The 24,006-nt window shown below is 37.5% G+C and overlaps 1 protein-coding gene across 1 annotated transcript in view; it reads left to right on the top strand.

Annotated features, from left to right (window-relative positions):
• The window catches only part of LOC115268495 (forkhead box protein F2), a 38,863-nt gene extending 22,921 nt beyond the window's left edge, over positions 1–15,942 (top strand). The window contains exons 2-3 of the mRNA XM_029876517.2: positions 1,689–2,215; positions 15,291–15,942. Of these exons, the coding sequence (XP_029732377.2) occupies positions 1,689–2,215; positions 15,291–15,694 (931 nt within the window). The 3' untranslated portion in view covers positions 15,695–15,942. The remainder of the gene's footprint in view (positions 1–1,688; positions 2,216–15,290) is intronic.
• Positions 15,943–24,006: the final 8,064 nt, after the last annotated feature.

Consider the following 24,006-nt stretch of genomic DNA (forward strand, 5'->3'; position numbering starts at 1 on the left):
TAAAATGCCTCTATAAAATCTAAAACAAAATCTAATTAAAAACGGTTTGATGTACGGCGCTAGACTTTGGACGGACTACATATTGAACGTATAAATTTGAATTTACCATTTTTTTCTTGATAAGGTACTTAATTTGTAGTCCGTTCAAAGTCTAACACCGTACATCAAACCGTTTTTAATTAGATTTTGTTTTAGATTTTATAGAGGCATTTTAAAAACTTCCCCTGTGTTGTAGGGATAAGATTTTTTTTCAAAACACCATCGTTCTTCTTCTTCTTCTTCATGCAACAACAAATCACCAATTCGCTCGGTGCGGTTCGGTCATTTGTGACTGAACCGCAGATCCGTTCAAAAGATCCGGTTCACTAGAGTGATTGATTGAGCTCGGATCCGATCACTGTAGTGAGCCGTTTTGCCCACCTCTAAATACAATGGTGATTTCTTAACCAGAAGAGATTGCTATGCCGAAAATATTGCAAAATATTTGCTTAAGTGGGTGTACGAGCTAATTTGCAATCCGTGTAAGTAGGAAACACTCGATGAGTGTCATGGAGTTTGTCCGATTTTAGTGCTGAGAAAGTTAAGCGTGAATGGTTTCTGTGGGGTTGCTACGTTACTAGGGCTGAAAGTTTTTGTTTGTCATCTCACTATAGAAAAAATTAAACACAAACTTGCCAGCTGTCGTTAGGTTTTCCAATATGGCGGATGGTGCAATCTGACATATTGGATTACCTTCCTTTTACTTACCTTGGTCCCGAGCTTCTTGTACGTGATCGATTTGACATTTCAAATGTTAGGGTTCATGTCATGGTAGACGGGTGGTTTGCTTTGATGAAAATGGGCTAAGCAAATTGACATTAGAAGCGTCGTGTCAAGAATAACAGTATTGGGCGCATTTACTGGGGGAATGACTGGCGTCACAAAAAAATCGCCAGCAGCATATTGATAGAAATGTCGAAAATTCTTGAAGATATTTTGAAGAATATTCAATAGTGCTGTTGGAAGTGTTGATGTTATTTTACTGATTGATTTTTTGGTCTAATTTTATTTACACAACTTATGACTTATTTAAATCGGAAAACCCCAGAGCCGTTGGAACATTGTCAAGGGCCCTAGCAATAATTTTACGAAGATTTTTTTAAGCAGTTTTGGTTAGAATTTCTTGAGTTCTTGGGAGATTTCCTCCCTGAAATAAGCATGTAATTGATTAGGTACTCCTGACTAAATCCATTGCTTTTTTGAAGGAATTACAGAAAAAATAGTGGAGAAATCTTAAAAGATCTTAAGATAAGTTTCGCAAGTATTTTTTTGTCCTAATCAGCCAAAAATTGCACGAATCTTACACCAGAAAACAGGAAACTTTTTTGGACATGAAAAGAAATTCTACCAGGATCTCATCATGAATTGCCACTGACATTTCTTCAACAGTTTGTATTAGGTTTTCCGCTAAGAGCATTATAGAACTTGAACCGAGAACCGAGCATTATAGAACTTCCATTGCTTTATTCACTTCGATTGAGGATTTTTTGTGCGAAACTTTCGAAAATCTCTATTATAAAGATTATAAAGATAATTATTAGGTACTAGGCAAATAAAAAATCAAGATTCACAATCATAACAATGCGTTTCTATGTCCATGTTTCATTTGTTCAACATAATCTAAGATATCAACTGTTCTCATCCCGCAGGTACGACTTCTTCAACGGAGAGTACAACGGCTGGAAGAACTCCGTCCGGCACAATCTAAGTCTGAACGAATGCTTCAAAAAACTCCCCAAAGAATGCGGAAAGCCTGGAAAAGGCCACTACTGGACCATCGATGCTTCGGCCGAGTACATGTTTGAAGACGAAGGCAGTTTGCGGCGACGGCCTCGCGGTTTCCGACGGAAGCAACAGCTCAAAGCGTACGCCGGAGGAAGTGCGTTCTACCCGGCCGGAACGAGTGGTTACGAAATAACGGTGCCCGATCTTCCGAGTGGATACATTTCGCAACCTTACGGATCGTACGATTATCCCAGCGCAAATGGACAAACGTTCGGTGCTGAGTCGTGGCACTATCCGTCGGAAGGGCTCAGTCAGTATTCGAAGATCACCCACACGTCACTGCACGACCACCAACCTCCATCGGGTTCCCCCGGGCAGCAGGGCCAAAGCTCAAGTGTGCTAGATTATGGCAACTACTCGTTCGCCTCCGGTTCCTACAACATCGATAATGGTAAGTGTTACTTTTCCATGAATGGGTTCTTTGTTTTTCGCTTTTCGTTCTCGGTGCTACTATAGGAATCACAATCGATGTCGAATGTGCCCCGTTGACAGTTTCACTTATTGTCGCTTCGTTCGCAGTTGGGAGAAATGTGTACATCATTTTTCGGTTAGGAGTGCACATTGTGTCAGACAATGTTCAACAAGTTGTTGTATTTCGCGTTACAATGAAACGATCGAACATTAAGCAAAAGTTGTTGACAGAGGTTTCCACACTGAAAGTCGCTGTGCGGTGATAGCGACCACAAAATTATTGACTTTCTCCCACTCGGCAAGTCTGACAGTCACAAGGTTCTTGGGTTGAGACTTCGATTTGGGAGCACTATGTATAGCTGCGTATTATGCATTACAAGAAAAAATATCGCGCAAAGTTGTGCAAAAACGCTAATAGATATACGCGGTTGCATCTAATAGTTTCGGTGTCTTCTGCGCGGTCAATCCTTAGCTAATTTCCACACTTATTGTAAAAGACACGAACATGATATGATGAACCGTCGTTGGGGCGATAATGGGTCAGAGGGGCGAGATTGGATCAAAACATTATCTGAAAGATCTCATTAAATATTGCGAATATTGAATCAAAAATTTTATGGTGTCATCCTTGTAGTTACCAGCACTTCTTGTGATAAAAAATAAGTTTCTTGAGTAATTAGTTAATTTTTGATAAATCATCAAAAAAGCATGAAAATAAGGCCTTTTTAAAATGTCACTTTTAAAGCTCGATGAACTCTCTCGACAGTTTTCGATATTGCTTCGGATGATCTTTCATCTGCGTGAATAAAAATATATAGTTTGTTCAGAAAAATCTGAAAACAACACCAAGTCAGATTGTCCCATAATGAAAAGTAATCGCAAGTCAGTTCCATTACGAACTTGTGTATTCTGCTGTACAAAAACAAACAGTATTATAGCCATTTTTATATTTTTCACAGTTACCTTTCCATGTTTAAAACATTTTATAGAGGTTTCATAATGATCGAGGAAGTTTTCAATTCATGACGGTTTTTTGAAGTTCCACATAGAAATTGAATTTGAAAACTTTGGAGGCCATTTTCTCAATGCCTACTTTTTACAGATGGGACTGACTTGCGATTCACGGCAGTGTAGTTTTAAGGAAGATTGACGAACTCCAAATTTTTTTTTCGTCATTTGTGCATGCATTACCGAAGATCACATTCCAATGATCAAGGGACTTTTCCATGCAAAGAAGCAAAAGTTATTGAACAATGAATGTGGAAGTATGCATTTTTGACCCATTCTTACCCTCAAAGGTGTACTGGCGATGATCTATAAGCAATTTAGAACAATTTTTGTGCGATAATCTACGGCGAAACGGCATTGTCAAGTTCAATGGCGTTGGTATTTACTTAGTAAGCAAATAACTAAAATTCCCAGATTAATCCACCTAGAGGTGATAGTGCCTTTCCCGCCGAATGTGTACTCATGATGTTTCCGTCGACGTCAGTCGAAGTGTTCATCAATCCTGAGAATATTTTATTTGGAAAAGCAAGAATTATATCATTGAGCTAACCTAAAACTAATTGATAACACTTATTCCGAACTTGTGTTGGACGCATGCAAAAAAAAATCCGTTCCGATATACGTCCACTCCCAGTCACGGCAACGGGAACTATGCATAGCAACCATAACAACAATAACAAACACCGTGAACTAGATGTCACGTTTTCTAGAACGCCCATATTGACAGCTGAAAATATAGTTGCAGTTCACGGTGCATATTTCTGGAGCTCGATTTGAATAAATCGTATGTACATTTGTCGATATAAAATTCGATCAGTTTATTTAAGTTATTGTAGCAATATGGAAGATATTTTGGAGACTTTTAATGATGGAACGGAAAGCCTGTTTTGTGATGATTCTGCTGTATGTATCAACTTTGTTCAATTTCAAACGTATTTGCTATAATAAGCGAATCCAACTGGTCGAATTTTTAATCGACAAAAGCACATACGACCTTTTTAAATCGAGCTCCAGATTTGTTTGTTCACGTTTATCACAATATAGCGTGCGTATGTGCTACCCGAGCAGGAGAAAATAGCTGAAGAATAACAAACTCAGGTATGGAGAAACGAATACCTACAACCTGAATGAGGTATTAAGAAGCCCTGCATAAGAGGTAAAATACCTAAAATAATAACTGATGTGTTTCCTGTGCATAACACGCGAATAATGACTTCAGGTATGGTAATACCTAAATAATAATCGGCGATTTTTCCATACAAATAGTGATTTTTCCATAATTGAATAATACCTCAATCAGTCCTCAAAACCAAAATAATAACTCGTTGAGATATTCTATCAATACCTTCAAAATACCAAAATAAGTTATTTTCAATAGCCGGACAACCGACCAATACCTGGTTTTGGTATGATACCTGACTTTGGTATGCTCCAGTTATGTGTCAGTTATTCATTCCTGCTCGGGTATGCACTGTCTTATATACAGAGCAAAAAAATATCAGACCACTCAGTTGACTGCATGACCACTAGTATGGGACACACATCAAATTCTCGCTCCAGTCGACTTTTTTATTCCATTTAGGTCCCATATGAACTGTGCAAAATTTCAGCGTAATCGGTGAAACTATAATTTAGCGCAAGCGGTTCAAAGTTTGCATAGGATTTACTATGGGAAAAGTTACACTTTCAGATAAAAAATCCCAGAGGTCGCCCCTTGTCTCCTTAATTCAAATCGATCAACGTTTCTTGAAGAAAAATCATTTATGAAACTTTCCTTCGAAGACCGCAAAACAATTGAATGCTTGTGAAAAAAGTTATTGATTTATTACCGATTAGTAATCCAACGAACGGCTTTTTGTTTTGTTTTATTAGCAGCACTGTAGCTGCTGCCTTGGCTACTGCTGTTTCTGGGGGTGGTGATGCCTCCCGCCACCCCATGCAACAACGGTAGCAGCAGTGCTGCTGATAAAACAAAACAAAAAGCCGTTCGTTGGATCACTAATCGGTAATAAATCAATAACTTTTTCCACAAGCATCCAATTGTTTTGCGGTCTTCGAAGGAAAGTTTCATAAATGGTTTTTCTACAAGAAGCATTGATCGATTTGAATTAAAGAGACAAAGGGCGACCTCTGGGATTTTTTATCTGAAAGTGTAACTTTTCCCATAGTAAATCCTATGCAAACTTTGAACCGCTTGCGCTAAATTATACCCAGGTAACCAATAAGCAGTTAAAATGACATTAACTCGGCACTATATGCGCCTTTACAGCAGGTCATTAAATGCTAATCTGCTGTATATGCGCCATAAATGCTAATTAAATGCAGGTTTTGGCCCGATATACGGCTGATTAAATGCTTATCCCTCCTATCCCCCAGATTGTCAAAAATAAAAAACAAATATTTTCCCCTGCCCATTTTACGGCTTCCCTTCTCTTCTACTTTTTCTCACTCTCCCGTGGAACTTTTGCGGCTCGGGGCATGGCTGAAACTGCAGTTGTTTGATTTTTTTTTGCTGATTTCGGACAAATTGGGATTCAATCCCTTGATCCTTGTGTTGACGATGCTGCTGAACCGCGCTACAGGGTAAGCTATAGATGATTAGATAATGTGCGTTGGAATTTTGATCTATTTAAGGCTAACACCGGCAGTTTCTTCGTTATGTTATGGGCTCGGCAAGTGCTGATAATGAAATCGACCATAGGAAACCAGCAATGGAATTTATTTCCCATTGATCATCTTCGTTGTTACCTATGAATGGCAGTACATGCGAATGATAGTGGCTTCTACAGCCATGACACGTAAATTAAATAGAAGTTGAAATGTTTTGAGGTTTTAGCATCATCATCTCCCTTAGCAGTTTTATAGCAAGTAGCACTCATGATGCCTGTTAACCAAAACTTACCGTGCATTTGCAATGCTACCCATCTGCTGTCAGATTTTAAGTAGCATTCAAATTGCTAATAAACGGCAGTTTAGCAGTCAAACTGCTATAATACGGCAGTAAGCAGGTCAAATGCAGATATGAAACAGAAATATAGCTTATTCAAATGCTTATTGGTTACCTGGGTAGTTTCACCGATTGCGCTGAAATTTTGTACAGCTCATATGGGACCTAAATGGGATCTAAAAAGTCGACTGGAGCGAGGATTTATTTTTTCCATACAAGCGTGTCCCATACTAATGACCACCTTCACTATCACTGGAGGTATCAGGTATCAGAAGGCCGGCTCCAGAGGCACGTTATCCTCCATTTAGGACATTTGTGCCATCGCCATACATATAAGCTTATTTCATCATTTACCTAATGGAGAATGGATGGGAAGGGAACAAGGGGTGGGAATAAGGAAAGGGAAATGTGGTGATATTGGAAGGGGTGCCCTAGAAGAAGGAATAGCCCATACCACAACGGGTTTAATCAGTGTTCTGAAAAGGACATTGTAAAATGCATAAGCGTAAAGAGAGCCTGTTGCTCATTGGAGGTCAGTTGTGACGTCATGCGACTTTCAATATGACATTGAAAGGCACACACCAAATGCTTTCAGTAATATTTTGCTGAATTTTGCCGAGCTGAAGGGTCCAGCAAACTTGTTTGCTGAATTTCAGTAAAACTTTTGCAAATTTTTTTCTGAAACCTTCAGCTCGGCAAAATTCAGCAAAATTTTGCTGAAAGCCTCAACCGATTTTTTGTGTGCACGTCATCGAAAGCATCCTCAATATTCAAGAAATCATCCAAGCAAAAACGACGTTTGAGCGAGTGCTTTCTTGGAAATGCATTCAACTTTGTGTAAAAGAGTCACTGTGGACATCCCAAATTGGGAGGCATGTGAGTTTACATGAATAAGCATGTTAGCCAGACGAACATCACAGTGTGTTATTGACAATGCGTTTCAAGCATTTCAAAAAGAACGAGGTAACCAGATAAATCTGGAACTCATTTCTTCTTAATACAACGCACGCACCCTTTCGGGATAAAATTATGGAGTAATTTCACGCCATGAAACTACCCAATAGAAAACTACAAGACATGTTTGAAATACTCTAATCCCTTTGGAGAAAAATAGGACAAAACCCATTTTGCTCCTGGAGATTTGAAGTAAGCAGAGGTTTTTTGTACTCTCTAAATCGATGCTATTGCTACAATCCTCGGGGCAGAAGCTAGAGATTCGTAGCTATACAAAAGACTGGTTTATCCGAAGATATTTTGAACTTGAACAGATCAGAGCTCCATTCAGGAAAGCCTCTTGAGGTCCGCACAATAACCGCAGACCGCAGAGGACAAGCTTCTTTCAAAGCAACATATATGCTATACCACAATCAAGGATGTAGTAGTGACAAAACCACACAAAAACTCTCTTGGAGTAGCAATGGATGCGAGTAATCCATAAAATGTGGTCGCAACCAATTAGTACAGGTTCCCTAGTTTGTTGAGTAAGGACACCTAAATACGCAAAGTTTGCGAAGGAACACTAAAAAGTGCAAGGAAGGTCAAATGGAGACTCCTTATCTGACACATGCCAATCAGCCAATTCATGACAAATTCTGCTCATTCAGAGTTGAGTTAGGTGCAATTCTATGTTAAGTTATCCATGAACTGTACTACCTAAGTATTCCATCAAACTGAAGCATCTTAAATTAATGTTTGAGCTACTTCAGATGATATAATCATCGTAGCAATACTGCCAAATATCAGCGAAAAGATGCTAAAAACAAGAGCTTGCTTGAAGGCATTCATAAGTAAATGTTGAAACATACTGTTAACGTTATTCGTAGCATGCTCGAGGCACGACACTCCAAAACTGGGTTCACAGTACAGAAGTTACGCTAAGCAAATGAACTTTTTGAAGTAGAGCCACTTGGGCTACACACGCTTTTTACGCTGAAAATTGATCTGAGGTTTCCTAGCCGTAGCCACTACCCAAACTAGACAGGATTACACTCTTCACAATTACAGCACAAAAAGGAAACATCAACGACAAACCAAATTGGTGTCAATTGAAAAACGCCAATGACGAAAACGCATTAAGCGAAGCCATATTGGCAGTAATGTAAGCTAATTAGCAGCATTTGAATAATCCCGCCCTTATTTAGCCTCAAATTTGAGACTTAAGAAGGGCAATTGATTATCTCGGACAAACCGTAAGGTCCACTGCACTCACTATCGCTCCGGTTAGCGCAGTGAGGGCGTAATACTGTGGAGGACGTCCTAATTCTCTACAGGCTCCGTTTGTGGTTAGGTTTTTATTAGACCCCCCTAACCATTCATTCCTTGGCACGGTAAGCATAAAGCCGCATAACACCATGAATTAGGGGTCACCTGTTTAGTGGACTCTGACCACTGGATCAGGCGATCCGTAGTGTTATTCTTAGCCAATTTAGACAACCGCTACACAGCTATCTAAGTTGATTGGGAAAAGAAGTTAACATTGATGGTCAACTTCCAAACGAGAAGTGTTATATAATGAAGCATATTATACAACATAAAAGTGTTGCATAATGATGTCCATTTGCTACTACTGAAACTGACGATTTTAGGCCCTTAAAAAACCAAAAATGTGCTTATCTTCCCTCGTTTTTGAGTTATTGTCAAAAAACTACAGAAAAATCAGCATTGAATTGACATTATGCAACACTTTTCAACACCCAAATATGATTCATGAAAGAGAAATGTTAATGACCTGCACGCGTCTTTCGTCGATTCTAACGTCGCCTCTACGTCTATTGCGCAAATCAAATCTAAATTGTATGGAACCGAAGGATTTGTACTAAAAAAAAACACTTGGAAGCAGAAACTGAAGCTACTCTTGATTACGCGACTAGATCTCTAAAACTTCTGACAACTATGCTATGTCACAGTCTACATACCTGATCAAACAAAAAAGCGGGCTGATGCAGGTGGATGTTCAATAATAGCCTGGGACATGGTTTATATGGGAAAATATAAGAAATGGGAAAACTCTAGCTCCTGTATACTTTTTGAGTTTCGTTTTGGTCCCATATGAACCGTGCAAAATTTCAGATCGATCGGGAAAACTATATTCTTAGTTTTTCATACGATTTACTATAGGGAAAGTTTACTTTTTCTAAGAAAAATCGCTTGGGGTCACCCCATGATCCCTAAAGTTAAGTCGATGAATGATTGTTGTAGAAAACCTTACAAAAACAGGCCTCCGAAGACCACATACCGATGCGACGTTCGAGGAAAAAGTTGCCGATCGATAAAATGACGAAACTTTATTATTTATTGTTAATCCTTCATGTTGAACAGCGTTTCCATGCCGTTCGGATTTCGATCAAAAACTTTTTTCACATGCTTTGGATCGCTAATCAAAATTCATCCATCGCGCAACAATAATGACAATGTCGCAACCTGATTTTTTTGCGGAAATCCATCCAATGCGACATAGGTTTGTCCCAACTTGAACAGAATAGGACAAAGATCGAGTTTAGTGATTTTTGAGTCTTGGATTGCGATTTTCGTGAAGGAGATTCGAATCGGTAAACACTGAAACGCTGTTGAATACTTACCGTCAAACAGTTTCAATTTTGGGTCGATAATAATCGATTATTCACGAGTTAAAAAGTGCGCCACAAATTCAGCTTCTGTTTTGCCCCAATAAAAAAAATCGGGATTAAGTCATTATCTGCTACCAGTTGGGATAAAGAGTAATCGGCACGCCTCCTTTGTTGCTTGTTTTGTGTCTCTTTTGTCCGGCAATAATTATTCTCTTCACCAGGGGCGTTTAATTTCATTTCAATGAGACACTTTTTTTCATGAGACACTGCTCTTCACTGTTTTGCGGTCTTCGAGGGTTGGTTCCTCGAAATATTTCCAACAGAAATCTTTCATTGATTTATTTTTATTGGTTAAGAGGCGGAATATTTCCAGCACTGATTAAAAACGGAGAGGCGTTGTTGGTTCCGTCACTAATTGAGATGTTCAAGGCTAGTTTGAGATGTAATTACGTTACATCAAAATGGAGACTTGTAAAAGTTGTTTTTATATCAAAAAAGGGGAAGCGAGACAAGACGCATCCGAAAGCATACAGGCCAATTAGTCTTTGCTCAGTTTTGTTGAAGACTATGGAAAAGGTTTTGAAGGATTTTACCAATTCTTCTTACATAAAATTTGTTTGCTTATCAATCTGATAAGTCAACGGTTACGGCACTTCATTCGCTAGTAACAAAGATGGAAAAAACGTTTTCAGCAAAATAAATAGCTCTATGCGCCTTTTTAAATGTACGTTAATGTGTGGAAGTTGAAAAGCAATATTCCGCTCCTTCTATCCATTACAATCTAAAAGGAATTTAATAAAAATTACATCCTCAATTGTTATCAGGATGCTTACTTTGATATATAATTAGTGAAATATGGGTTATTTATTTATTATTAGTTGGGCAAAGGCTAAGGGGCTGTCCATAAACCACGTGGTCATTTGTCCATACAAAATTTTTAATTTGTCCATACAAAATGGTCATTGGCCAAAACCCCCCCCCCCCCCCCCCATGACCACGTGGTTTATGGACAGCCCCTAATGGAACTTAACCCTCGAGCGATCGCGCTGTTGTATTTTGTACAACACGTAGAAAAAAAACTCGCTTTTTGTACTCAGCATTAGCGTGGTGCTTGTAGTAGGCTAAGATCGTAACTATTGTTATAGTAGGCTGAGAATCAGGAGGAAGGAAATAAACGTCATTGTTATTATTGTACACAACCGAATAACACGCATTATCAATATCCTACATTGGCGACGAGGATAAATATCTATTTTCGCGGTTGAATTATCTGTTAATAGGAAGAAGAGAACAGTAGATTGATCGAACCAGAGAGAGATGAAGTGTATGTAGTAAAGTATTGTGTAGATCATAAAAGTACTAAGACTGGCGGAAGAGTGTACATGTTAGTGAAAAGTTGAAGAGAACTGCATCTTTGATGGAAATTAGATGTTTTCCGAGAATTTGTGAAAATGTGAAGTGACTTGTTTTGAAATGGTGAACACAAAAATAACTATATATATATTGAAATTGTGGAACAAGATAAACTGATTTTGTTCGAACAGAAAATAGTGCGGCGAGAAGTAAGTCATAGAGTTACTGAACAAATGTTGAAGGTAAGAGGAACCTTATACTCCATAAATCTCCAAGGGCTTAAAGTTTCTATAATAAAGATAAATCAATAGATCCATTAACCTGAGAAATCTTCGATATGGTGTTTTTATGATTTGATTATCAATATATGGAAATGAACAAGTCATACTGAATCATGGATGAGATCATTCAAGCTATTTCTCAATGTGGAAGAAAGTTGAAGGCAGCAACAGTTGCTAAACAACAAGAAGCTAAACACTATAGTTGCTTAGTTTGTTAGATTTAACATTTTGAGCAAAATTCATCATGAGTGAAATTACTTGATGTAATCAAGGATGCATTTATTTATGATGATTTAATACACATGATTAAAGTCACGAAGTATATGTGTTTGTTTTTGTTGTCAATTTCTAGTAAGGCGTACCTGTTACGATATGTGTTGAACATTTTTTTCCATTGCATTGTTACTACATTTATTTGTTATTTTCCAACTGTGTCGGAGGACATTATTCGACAATAAGAATGAATTTTACCAAATAATATTTCAAATTTACAAATGTTGATCGAGTGATACTTTACTTTCATACAGGACGTTGTAAGTAAACAAATCAATAACAGTTTACAAATTTGTTAACCACCCAAAAAAAATTATTGCAGTAAACACCAACTGTTAAACCCTGGAACACATAGCGTCCGTTCCGTCGAGGTTTGCGTTTTTAGACAGTTTTCCATGGGAAATCTGTCAAACTACTGTCACGCACACACAAACGTATGCATTGTATGAGGCACTTTAGTAGCATAATTTCGACCATTTATGTTATTGGAGCTTGAAAATAACTTAATTTAGTCGTATGTTAGATAGAAATATTTATGTACAACATGTGCGTTGTATGTGTTTTTAATAGTTTTGTTTATATATTTGTTGAACAATATGCTATTTGCAACTTCTTGTTTGTAAACAAATTGGATTTTCTCATGAAATTTCTTCTGACATATTCTAATTTAATAAATGTACACTACATACAAATTCTGAAAACAAATAAAAGAAGAAACAAACATTACTTGATTCAGATGTTTATATTAAGAATAATTTATATCATTAGTAAGCGTAAGCCATATACATGTATGTGATTGACTGTCCTCATGTCATTACTGTTGAACTAAATGCTTGATAATTTTTATACTGAATCTCAAGCATAAAACTTGATCTTGAGTGTACAGTTTTCTGACAAACTGAACTGAAAAAAAAACATTGAAATAATATTTATGAGAGTTTCTGTTGTTATAAATTTGAGCTGTTTTCTGTTACGTCTTTACATAAAGATTATCTGAAGTCTAAATATTGGTTCTGCATGGGTAATTATACAATTAACTTACGATCAACATTAGATCGGAGAAAAAAAAAATGTGTTTTGGTCAGGACAAAGAAGAAAATTCAATAACTAATAGGTGTTTGATGTTTATTGAGGTTTGATGAAATTAAAACTAACGATCAAAGAAGAGCAATCATTCTAATAGCGTTTTAATGTGTATTAAATTTAAATGGTTGAATATAGATTTAGCAACGGTAAAAATAAATTAACCATGAGACTCAGGCTTCAAATGGCTGATTAAGATATCTATTTTTTAGAAGTAATGACTAGCACTCACACAAATCATCACTACTGGTTTTAAAATTGAAAAAAAAAGATCAAGTGTCACGACTAAAAATGAAGTTGAAAGAAATCCATACACGTGAAAATGCATTAGAGTTCAAAACACAGTATGAAAAAGTTTAATCTTATTAAATTTCGCAGGCATTTTTACACAGAAATATGATTGACATCTCGAAAAAAAAACCGTTGAGACTGGGAGATCTCGAGACGAAGTACAATTTTGATTAATACTTTTAATAGCAAGCTTTCGTAACCGAGAAGATTCGTAAGAACAAAAGATCGCTTTGCTTTTACCGGATGGTTTGAATATTAAGATATCGAAATAAAGGGACATCGACATGTAGAGATAAAGAGAACTTCGAGTTGTGAAATGTCGAGATACGACATGTTGAAAGATAACTTAATGCAGTAAACTAGTTTTCATCAGACTGGCGAATTACAGCGTGAATTAAACGTTTAACCCTAGTAGGATGTTTGGGTATATATGATCTAGACAGGCACGCTGAACGTACACTAGACCATCGCAGTGCGTAGAGGGTTAAGTACATCAACAGAACAGAACAACCAAATGAATGGTGGATTGCAGACAATCGTGGTTTTCTGAATTTTATTCATTTTTGTATATATAGATAAATGCACCGTAGTCTACCTCGAGTAGGTAAAATGGAATGTAGGGGATAACAAATCCTAGTCCATTCCTTTCAAGAAACGTAGGGAGCTCAGGGAGTTCTAGTCCGTTTCTGAATCCAAATATAGGGGATAAAGTTATCCTAGTCTATTTGGAGTTCGAAGAAGAAAAAAAGTAATGGAATGTAGGGGATCACGAATCTTAGTCCATTCCTAGCATGAAACGTAGGGAACTTTCGGAAAGTTCTAGTCCGTTTCTGTAACCAAATATAGGGGATGAAGTCATCCTAGTCTATTTGGAGTAGAAAAAAATGGAATGTAGGGGATTACAAATCCTAGTCCATTCCTAGCAAGAAACGTAGGGAGCTCAGTGAGCTCTAGTCCGTTTCTGTAACCAAATATAGGGGATGAAGTCATCCTAGTCTATTTGGAGTTGAAAAAAAAAATGAATGAAGAGGATTACGAATCCTAGTCCATTTAAGATGATTTTATTTGATGACAGACCAAAATGAAGGAGCCCAGCTCAGTTCGTTTGGCGTATTATTTAGTAACTTTAAAGTATATGAATATGTGTATAATGTATCTTGAAGTTTATTTTAGATAACTTCCATATAAGGAAAGTGAGTTTGAACAATTGAAGAATCCATCATGACGAAATCCGAAGCTGTTTTAATCATGGTACATAGGAGAATCAAAGGGAGACATTTTCCAACTACTGTGGTAAGAGTATTCAACCAAATGATGAAAAGAAGGAGGTAAACGTATGTAAACATGGCTAAGTCAACGCCAATTACTTCAAGATATTGATTGGTATAGTAATCGAAATTTCATATTCTTATTTAGATAACCAAAACTATGCTGGATGTCGGAAAACGCAGAGGAAGGCTTAATGGATGAACATTGACGATTGACGAAAGTATCTTCTGGAGGGAGTCCATGATATCACTATATGAGTGCAACGGGGCTTCGATTTGAAAATCATAAAAAATTGTGCAATACAAGATTTCGCTGAATAGAATAGTTCTGCTATTTGAAGAAAGGGAGAGATGTAGTAGGCTAAGATCGTAACTATTGTTATAGTAGGCTGAGAATCAGGAGGAAGGAAATAAACGTCATTGTTATTATTGTACACAACCGAATAACACGCATTATCAATATCCTACAGTGCTAACGCAGGTAGTCAACCGCGCGAGTTACGGAAGGTTAATGGGGTCTGAATTACTCGAGATACCCCGAAATTTTGGATGATTCTTAATTCTTAATTCTTTTTCTTAATAAGAATCATTCCGTCTAAATCTTACAAAGCCAGAACTCTTTCATTAAGAAACGCTGTGAGTATAAAGTAGGTAATTTGAGCCATTACTTGTCGTCACGATTTTTCTCTTCTGACTTCTCTTCAAAATGACTCTTTCCAAGATCGTTGGTTGTCAGCGATCTACAAAGACTTTTTATGCGCCGAAGCAACGAAGTTGAGAATGGCACAGAACGAAACAAATGCGTAAAGCAAACGAAAATCTGTTGAAACATCACTTTGGCATCGATTAAGATCGTATGATTTATGATCCGTTAAACACATTCGACTGAAACATTGTCCCACAATCGACTTAATGGGGTTTCTCTTTTCAACCGAAAAAGCAATAAATAAAACCAACACTTTGTTTGCTTCCTTTCACCGGACAGGTCTGAAAATGGCACCTCTCCCTCAGATGGTTCAGCCCAACGGAACGAGTGGTGGCGGGACGTCCATGCCTTCGCAGCCATCACCATCATCAGGTGCAAGCAACAACGGTGCCCAATCAGGAGGAGTGGTGGTGTCAATGGCATCGACCGTGAATGGCGGCAGTCCCCACCAGCAGCAACAGCAACAGCAACATCCCACCATGGGAACCAGCATCACGGATGGCTGTGGGAAGGTGATAAACGGTTATGGTGGTTCACCGTTCGCGGCGCAGCAACTGCACCATGCGCACCACCATCATCATCACCAACACCAACACCACCAGCACGCGGGGTCCAATGGGGCACTGAATACGGTGCTGACGGCCAACGTGCAGTATGAGCATGGCAAATATGCAGCGAATTGATGGCGGGCTCATAATATGGGAGACTGCGGCTGAGGCTGCGTCAGCTCATCAATCATGGACGTAAGGATGGACGTTGGATAAAAGGCATTAGACCTTCGGATGAAGGAGGATTTGGATCATTACAGTACTAATAGCGTTAAGTGTAGTTCTTTTAGGACGTTTGCTTGAGTAGAGAAACTTTTCTTGCTGTGTTCTTTCAATTATTGATTTCTTTGAGATAGATGTAAATAAATGGTACCAAAGATTGACTCATTTGGATGATTTTATTGACATAAACCATTGTTGTATTTGTTGAGTATAGGGAAAAGAGGTACATAACGCCCCTCCTAAGCATGCGTGGGTATTCACTTCAAATTTTGCTGATATTGTGGATGTATTTTGCCTTGGAAAGTAGTTTACTCCCTTGCCTCGGCAAGCCTCGTTGGATAAATGTACGACTTGTGCCGAAAAAATCTCCTTTTTGCAACTCGTTACATAATTAACTATTATACGTTTGTATGTTTGTCTATTTGCCATTCCATAGAAAAACGATATATTGCAACTCCGATTGTCGTGAAACTTGGTGGGTTCGTAGTTCTTCGAAAATAATTAGACTCGTATTTTCGTATTTCGTCATTAGGGGACCAATTTTTAGATAGGGTGGATCTAAAAATCTAGGTTTTCAAAAACTAAAATTTTCAAAAAAAATCATAACTTTTGAACCAGTTAACCGATTTTAAACTTTTTTTTGTTTGAAAGCTATTGCGCTCTAGTTGTGGTGAATGGGCTTAATTGTGATTATGTGCAAAAAATATGCAAATAGACAATATTAGTTTTATCACGTTTTAAAATCTCGGGACCAAAGGGGTACCCAAGTTTTATATTTTTATCTGGAAATTCAGGAAATTTGGCTTAACATAGCAAACAATCTGAAATGTATGTTTTTTATGCAGTCATGCAATTGCCTACAATTGTTAATTCTCTACAATAGAAGAATTCGAATGACCCCCAATTGTAGAGGCGCTAAGCGAGATGAGGAGAAAATCGTTTGTTTACATAAAAAAAATCAATGTTCGTCTTCAAAAAGTTTATAGAGGTTATCAGATCAGAACGTCCTCCTGGGACAAAGCCTGCTTTCTCAGCTTAGTGTTCTATGAGCACTTCCACAGTTATTAACTGAGAGCTTCCTCTGCCAATGACCATTTTGCATGTGTATATCGTGTGGCAGGCACGAAGATACTCTATGCCCAAGGAAGTCAAGGAAATTTCCTTTACGAAAAGATCCTGGACCGACCGGGAATCGAACCCGTCACCCTCAGCATGGTCATGCTGAATACCCGTGCGTTTACCGCCTCGGCTATATGGGCCCTGTAATATGGGTTTGTAATCTATCATGTCCAATAAGTCTTCTGAAAGTACAACGGTTGTTTTCATCAACTAAGCTTCATAACAGTAAGGAAGCCCATAATATCCCAAAAATGTATAACAACGCTTATTGTTCCTCTAACTGCTTTGGCAGGTACAGTGGACTATGTAATACTACTTAACGTAGTGGCAAAAACCATTATCATAAAAGTAGACCTAAAGCTATGGTCTTCGGAGTAGTGTTGTTGATCTGCAATATCTCAATACTATCTTGAAATGACTCAAGATATTATTATTATTAATTTATTAATGACACTTTACACCGGGGTGCAACCGTGTCCTACTCATGATATGCCATGGCGATTACAGATTACAGTTTAAAATTCATTGTGAGAATAACTACTGTTACTATGAAAAGCTAAACTTCAGGATAATTTGGACAACCCTCAATGTCCCAAAGGTTTATAATAATAGATAGTGAACTGCAGATTGGTCCAATCACCGCGATTGATTATGAAACGTTACTCAGTATGTCAGATATAGCTGATATTACGAGATTTATGAACTCAAAAATAGTTTGGATAACCTGGAACATTTCCATAGTGTCTCTAAATGACATTTGAGGTTTCAAGAGCTTCACGGATCTCAGCAGATTATGCTATCCAATTATTTAACGAGAAACACATAAAGTTATTCTTGCAGATTTGAATGACTTCATTATAGAATAGTTTGAACGACCCTGAATGTCCTAAAGGTTTATAATAACAAAGTAAACTTCAGATTGCTCCAGCTTCTACGGTTGATTATGCAGCGGTACTCAGTATAACAGATATGGATACTGTTACGAGTGTAGACCTGAAATCATGAACTCCAAAGTAGTTTGGCTGACCTGGAATATCCCTGTAGTGTCTCTAAATGACATTTGAGATTTCAAGAGCTTAGCGGATCCCCGCAGATTATACAATACTATTATTTATGTGGAAAACACATATAGTTATTCTTGTAGATTTGAAAGGCTTCATTATAGAACAGTTTGGACGACCCTGAATGTCCCAAAGGTTTATAATATGTTAGAAAACTTCAGATTGCTCCAGTAACTGCTTTTGATTATGCAACGTTACTCAGTATAACAGATATGGCTACTGTTACGAGTGTAGACCTGAAGTTCTGAACTCCAAGGTAGTTTGACTGACCTGGAATATCCCTATAGTATCTATAAATGACATTGTAAATGTCAGGAGCTTGACGGATCCCAGTAGGCTATGCATTGCTATTATTTGTGGCGAATTGACAGGAATTGAAACACTTGAGCAACGCCGGATCATTCAACAAGCTGTTACCGCTGCGAAGATATTAAATGGCGAAATAGACTGTCCGAATCTTCTCGCAAGGCTATCTCTGAACGCTCCCAACAGAATTCAACGCAGAAGTTTTGAACGGATGCTGGCTACACAATTTCATCGTTCAGTGTATGGCTATAACGAACCAATGTCCTCTATTATAAGTGCCTTTAATAATGTAGCCTATTTGTTCGAATTTGGAATGTCTTCAACGCTGTTCAGAAGCCACGTCAAACGTTCAATGCACCCAAATAATGTTTAAATTAGTATAAGTAACATTCATTAAGACTTATGTCAGATGGATTAATAACAAATAAATAAATAAATAAATAAATAAAAATACATATAACTAGCTGTACCCGGCAAACTTTGTCTTGCCTACTGCGTTTTTTGACGTTTCAAGTTTCTATCCAAGACCAAGTCGGTCACAAAATGCATGGAAGATCGATTTTCAAAAACTCTCAATTTTTCCATGTTTTTGCCTCATAAACCTTCCTTGGGTGAAAACTAACAGAACAAAACAAAGACGACCGAAATCGGACCTTCCGTTCGCAAGTTATGTGCGGTCCCACGTATGCCGCTGCATTTTTATATATATAGATTACTCATGTAGATTTGAAGGACTTCCCTATAGGAGAGTTTGGAACACCTAGAACATCCCAGAATTTAAAACACCTTTTGATATTCTTGACGAAGGCTAAATGAATACATAGAAACGCTACCCACATCCAAGTTCAGGTTTTAGAACAACTGGTATGTCAATTATTTCGTTTTTCCAAATTTCATGGTGTTCAGGATGTTCTAGGTTATCAATGAAGTCCCAAATACAAATATTCTCATTTTTCCCTGATAGAGGGGAAAAATGCAACAACTTTGCCGAAGACAGTATTCTGTTTTATCGAATGGGTGAATTTATACAGCCGTTTCTATGTTGGGGTCATATATGACCCCTCCGGCTCCAAAGGGTTAAAAAATCCGATGAGTTTGACGATTTTGCCTTATTGTTTGGGTATTTTTTCATCAAATACATTTATTATTTATCATCCCCCCCCCCTTGACGAGCCAACGAGCGAATTGACAAAAGAAGAATATGAGATTTGTTCAATATGCCTCGGTTGAACGAATGTATACCTACATTCGAGTCTCCTATTAGACGCTGCCACCCACTTTACGCCCACCGCAATTTCTCAGTTGGATTCTGTGACATTTCCCGGAAAATCATTTTCCGGAATGACATTTTCCGGAAAACATTTCCCAGAATGACCAATTTCCCGGAAACCCATTTTCCGGAATGTCCCATTTCCCGGAAACCCATTTTCCGGAATGGAACATTTCCCGGAAAACTGTTATCGCTATTCCCAGACTCATAAAATTTTAACCTTTTTATGAAATGCACAATAATTGACTTATTTTGGTTGGTATTCGTTGAAGAACTTAAGTAGGGCTTCAGCGTTATTTCCAAATCTTCGACAAAACATTAAAAAATATTAACAGCTATGATGCCAACAGTTTTATCACTACATTTTGAATGAACAGCCATTGTTAAATGAGGGCAAATTTGCAATGACAATTCTAGCAGCTGTAATTCCAAAAGATAATATTCAAAAGAAAACAAAAGAAAGGAATAATGTCTAATAAAGTGGTAGCGGTTGCATTTTGCGCATAGATTTTTACCAGTATACTCTTGGTCTAAAGTTTCTTACTATTAACGAGCTCTATAGGTGGGTTGCAGATTAGTCAATATTAGCTCAAGAAATGAAAAAGTCGGCTCATCTTTCGACAACGCTTCTGGAACCTTTTTTTTCCTCCCCTGTTGGGGAAATTTAGCCACTGCGTCCAATAGGCTGAACTTTTGTGGCATTTCTGAAACCTACACATCGAACAAAAAAAAAACAAAAATAAAACGTTGAAATGAAAAAAATAAAAATAAATGAGAGATGAATGAAATGAATGAATGACTATATCTAAGAAGAGTATACTGTATTAAATTTATCTGTTGTACTCACCCGCTAATACCCTCTTATTGTTTCTCTCATATGTTCTTTGCCTTTTTGATACTAAACTTTTAAAACTGTAAATAATAAGAGACCATCTTCAAGTTTTTGCCTAACGACTGGGTGTGGCTTATTAGGCCGAAAATACATTTGGTCACATTGATTCTATGACATTTCCCGGAAAATCATTTTCCGGAAAGACATTTTCCGGAAAACATTTCCCGGAATGACCCATTTTCCGGAAACCCATTTTCCGGAATGGAACATTTCCCGGAAAACTGTTATGAAATGCACAATAATTGACTTATTTTGGTTGGTATTCATAGAAGAAAGGCCTTCAGCGTCATTTCCAAATCTTCGAGAAAACATAATATTATCAGTTATGATGCCGACAGTTTTATGACTACAGCTTGAATGAACCATTGTTTAATGAAGGAAAATCTTGAATGACATTTCGGGCAGCAATAATTCTAAAAGATAACATTCAAAAGAATAGCCTAAACACAAAAAAGGAATGATATCTAATAAAATGGTAGCGGTTGCATTTTGCGCATAGTTTGCAACCAGCATACTCTTGGTTTCCATACTTTCTGCGAGCTCTATGGGTGGGTTGCGGATTAGTCAATATTAGTCTTTTGACAACACCTCTGAAACCTAAACAACAGACGCGAACAAAAAAAAACAAACATAAAACGTTGAAATGAAAAATTAAATGAGAGACGAAATGTCAAATTTGAATGACTACTTCAAAGAAGAGAATATTGCATTGATCAAATAACAACTGAGGTGATGGTGGTCGAAATACATTTGGCCACATTATTACTAAGCCAAATGGTCATTAGGCTAGATTGAAACGAAAGCGATCAAGAAACAGGCCTCGGAAGAACAGCCTATTGCCAGAAGAAGGTAAAATCTCTAAAGGTGCAATTGACAGTTTGGCAATTAAACAACTCTGTAACAGTGTAACTGGAAAGGACAACACATTTTTAAGAGAAGGAAAAACATCAGATAGAGTTAATAGTTTGGCCGGCAATCAAATTCGCAACGTTGTAACTAGAACAGTCTATTAAATAAAGAAGGGCAAATCTCACATATAGAAAGCATCAAATGGTAATAAAACACATGTTGGTTACCATGTGTTTTATTGGTATGTACTTGCTGCTTTCTGTATAGGATATCTGCCCTTCTTTATTTAACCCTCGAGCACTCGCGTCTTCGATCACCTTCAGCGACACCACGCTCACGTTGTATACCACAAGTATGCATTTTTCATGGGGCGTGTACTTAGTACACGACGCGACCGCTTCCGAGTTAATAGGCTGTTCTTTCTAGTTACAACGTTGCGTATCAAAGCTTGCACAGTGACGTCAGCATTATCTCTTTCTCTTTCATTCCTTCGGCGTTGGTCCATAAAGCCGTCCTTGCCCTCAAAAAAAAAAAAATTGAGGGCAATGTTTACAAATCGTATGAGAATTCGAAGAGGCTAGATTTTTGCTGCAAGCCTCTATTTGATTGGTGGCCAAACTATTAACTCTATCTGATATATTTCCTCCTTTTAAAAAAGTGTTGTTCTTTCAGGTAGAAAGAACAGCCCCTTTTTAAAGAAGGTCAAATACCACATGGAATTAATAAGTTTGGCGCGAATCAATTCTGTCACGTTACATCGTTAGAAAGAACATCCTGTAAATTAAAGAAGGGCAAATCTCCTATGGAGTTAGCAGTTCAACTATATAAATGCACCTAGAACAGCCTTTGGCGAAAGGGAAGAACAATTTGTTTTTAAAAAGCCAGTCAAAATATGTCCAATTGACTCAACGATGCTGGCTCTACTCTGTTAAGTGAACTGAAACGAGAATCTGAGTTCCATTCATTTATAAAGTTATACAATCTTGAAAAAAATAATTAGAATGTAGTTTTATGGCTTGATTTTCTGGAAATCGATCATCAAGTGATAAAGTTAATCGTAATAAGAAACAAAAAACAAGATCATGTTGAAAGATTCTAGAATATCTTCTGAGGTCTCAGGTGTTCCTAGAGCTGCCTTTCCGGGAAATGGGGCATTCCGGGAAATGGAGCATTCCGGAAAATGGTTTTCCGGGAAATGGGTTATTCCGGAAAATGTCTTTCCGGGAAATGGGGTATCCGGGAAATGATTTCCGGGGAATGTCTTTCCGGGAAATAGTATAGAACCGGTCACATTATTAATAAGCCAAATTGTCATCAGGCTAGATTGAAAAGAAAGCGATCGAAAAACAGGCCTCGAAAGAACAGCCCATTGCTAGAAGAAGGGAAAATTTCTAAAGGTGCAATTGACAGTTTGGCAATTAAACAACTCTGTAACAGTCTAACTTGAAAGAACAAACACATTTGTAAGGGAAGGAAATATATCAGATAGAGTTAATAGTTTGACCGCCAATTCAATACGCAACGTTGTAACTAGAAAGAACAGCCTATTAAATAAAGAAGGGCAAATCTCCTATAAAGAATGCAACAAGTGCCAATAAAACACATGTTGGTAACCATGTGTTTTATAAGCACTTGCTGCTTTCTATATAGGAGATTTGCCCTTCTTCATTTAATAGGCTGTTCTTTCTAGTTACAACGTTGCGTATTTGATAGCTGGCCAAACTATTAACTTTATCTGATATTTTTTGTTCTCTTTAAAATGTGTTGTTCGCTCAGATCGAAAGAACAACCCATTTTTAAAGAAGGATAAACACCAGATAGAATTAATAAATTGGGCGCGAATCATTTCTGTAACGTTACATCGATGGAAAGAACAGACTGTAAATTGAAGAAGGGCAAATCTCCTATGCAGTTAGCAGTTCAACTATATATGTACCTAGAACAGCCTTCACAGAAAAAAAATGTAATTAAAATTCAGCGAGAAATCATGCACATAAAGGAATGCTAGAGTTAGTACATATTTACATGAGATATCATGTAAAATTACGTTACGTTCGTGTAAATTTCCGCTAATAGTCGCGTAACCGGTTGGAGTCCATGATGGTTTACGCGATAGTTGGCGGAAATTTACACGATAGTAATGCAATTTTACATTATATCTCATGTAAAAGTACACTAACTCTAGCATTCCCTTTATGTGCATGATTTCTCGCTGAATTTTAATTACATATTTTTTTCTGTGTTTGACGATAAGAAAAAACAATTTGTTATTGAACAGCTAGTCAAAATATATACATTCGGCTCAACGATGCTGGCTCTACTTTGTTAAGTGAACTGAAACGAGAATCTGAGTTTCATTTATTTATTAAGTTCTACAATCTTGAAAAAAAAATATATAAAAAAAAGGTTTAGGTTTCTAGAAATTGATCATCAACTGATAAAATTAGTCGTAATAAGAATCAAAAAACCAGATCACGTTTAAATATTCTAAAATATCTTCTCAGATTTTTCTAGAATTGCCTTTTCGGGAAATTAGGCATTCCGGGAAATGGAGTATTCCGGAAAATGGGTTATTACGGAAAATGTCTTTCCGGGAAATGGGGTATCCGGGAAATGATTTCCGGGAAATGATTTCCGGGAAATGTCTTTCCGGGAAATAGTGTAGAACCTCTCAGTTTCCTTGCATCCAATTAAGCTGGTTTTTTTAAGCGCAGTTAGTGCTATAGAC

Source organism: Aedes albopictus, chromosome 2 (genome assembly GCF_035046485.1).
Source record: "Aedes albopictus strain Foshan chromosome 2, AalbF5, whole genome shotgun sequence".
NCBI lineage: Eukaryota > Metazoa > Arthropoda > Insecta > Diptera > Culicidae > Aedes > Aedes albopictus.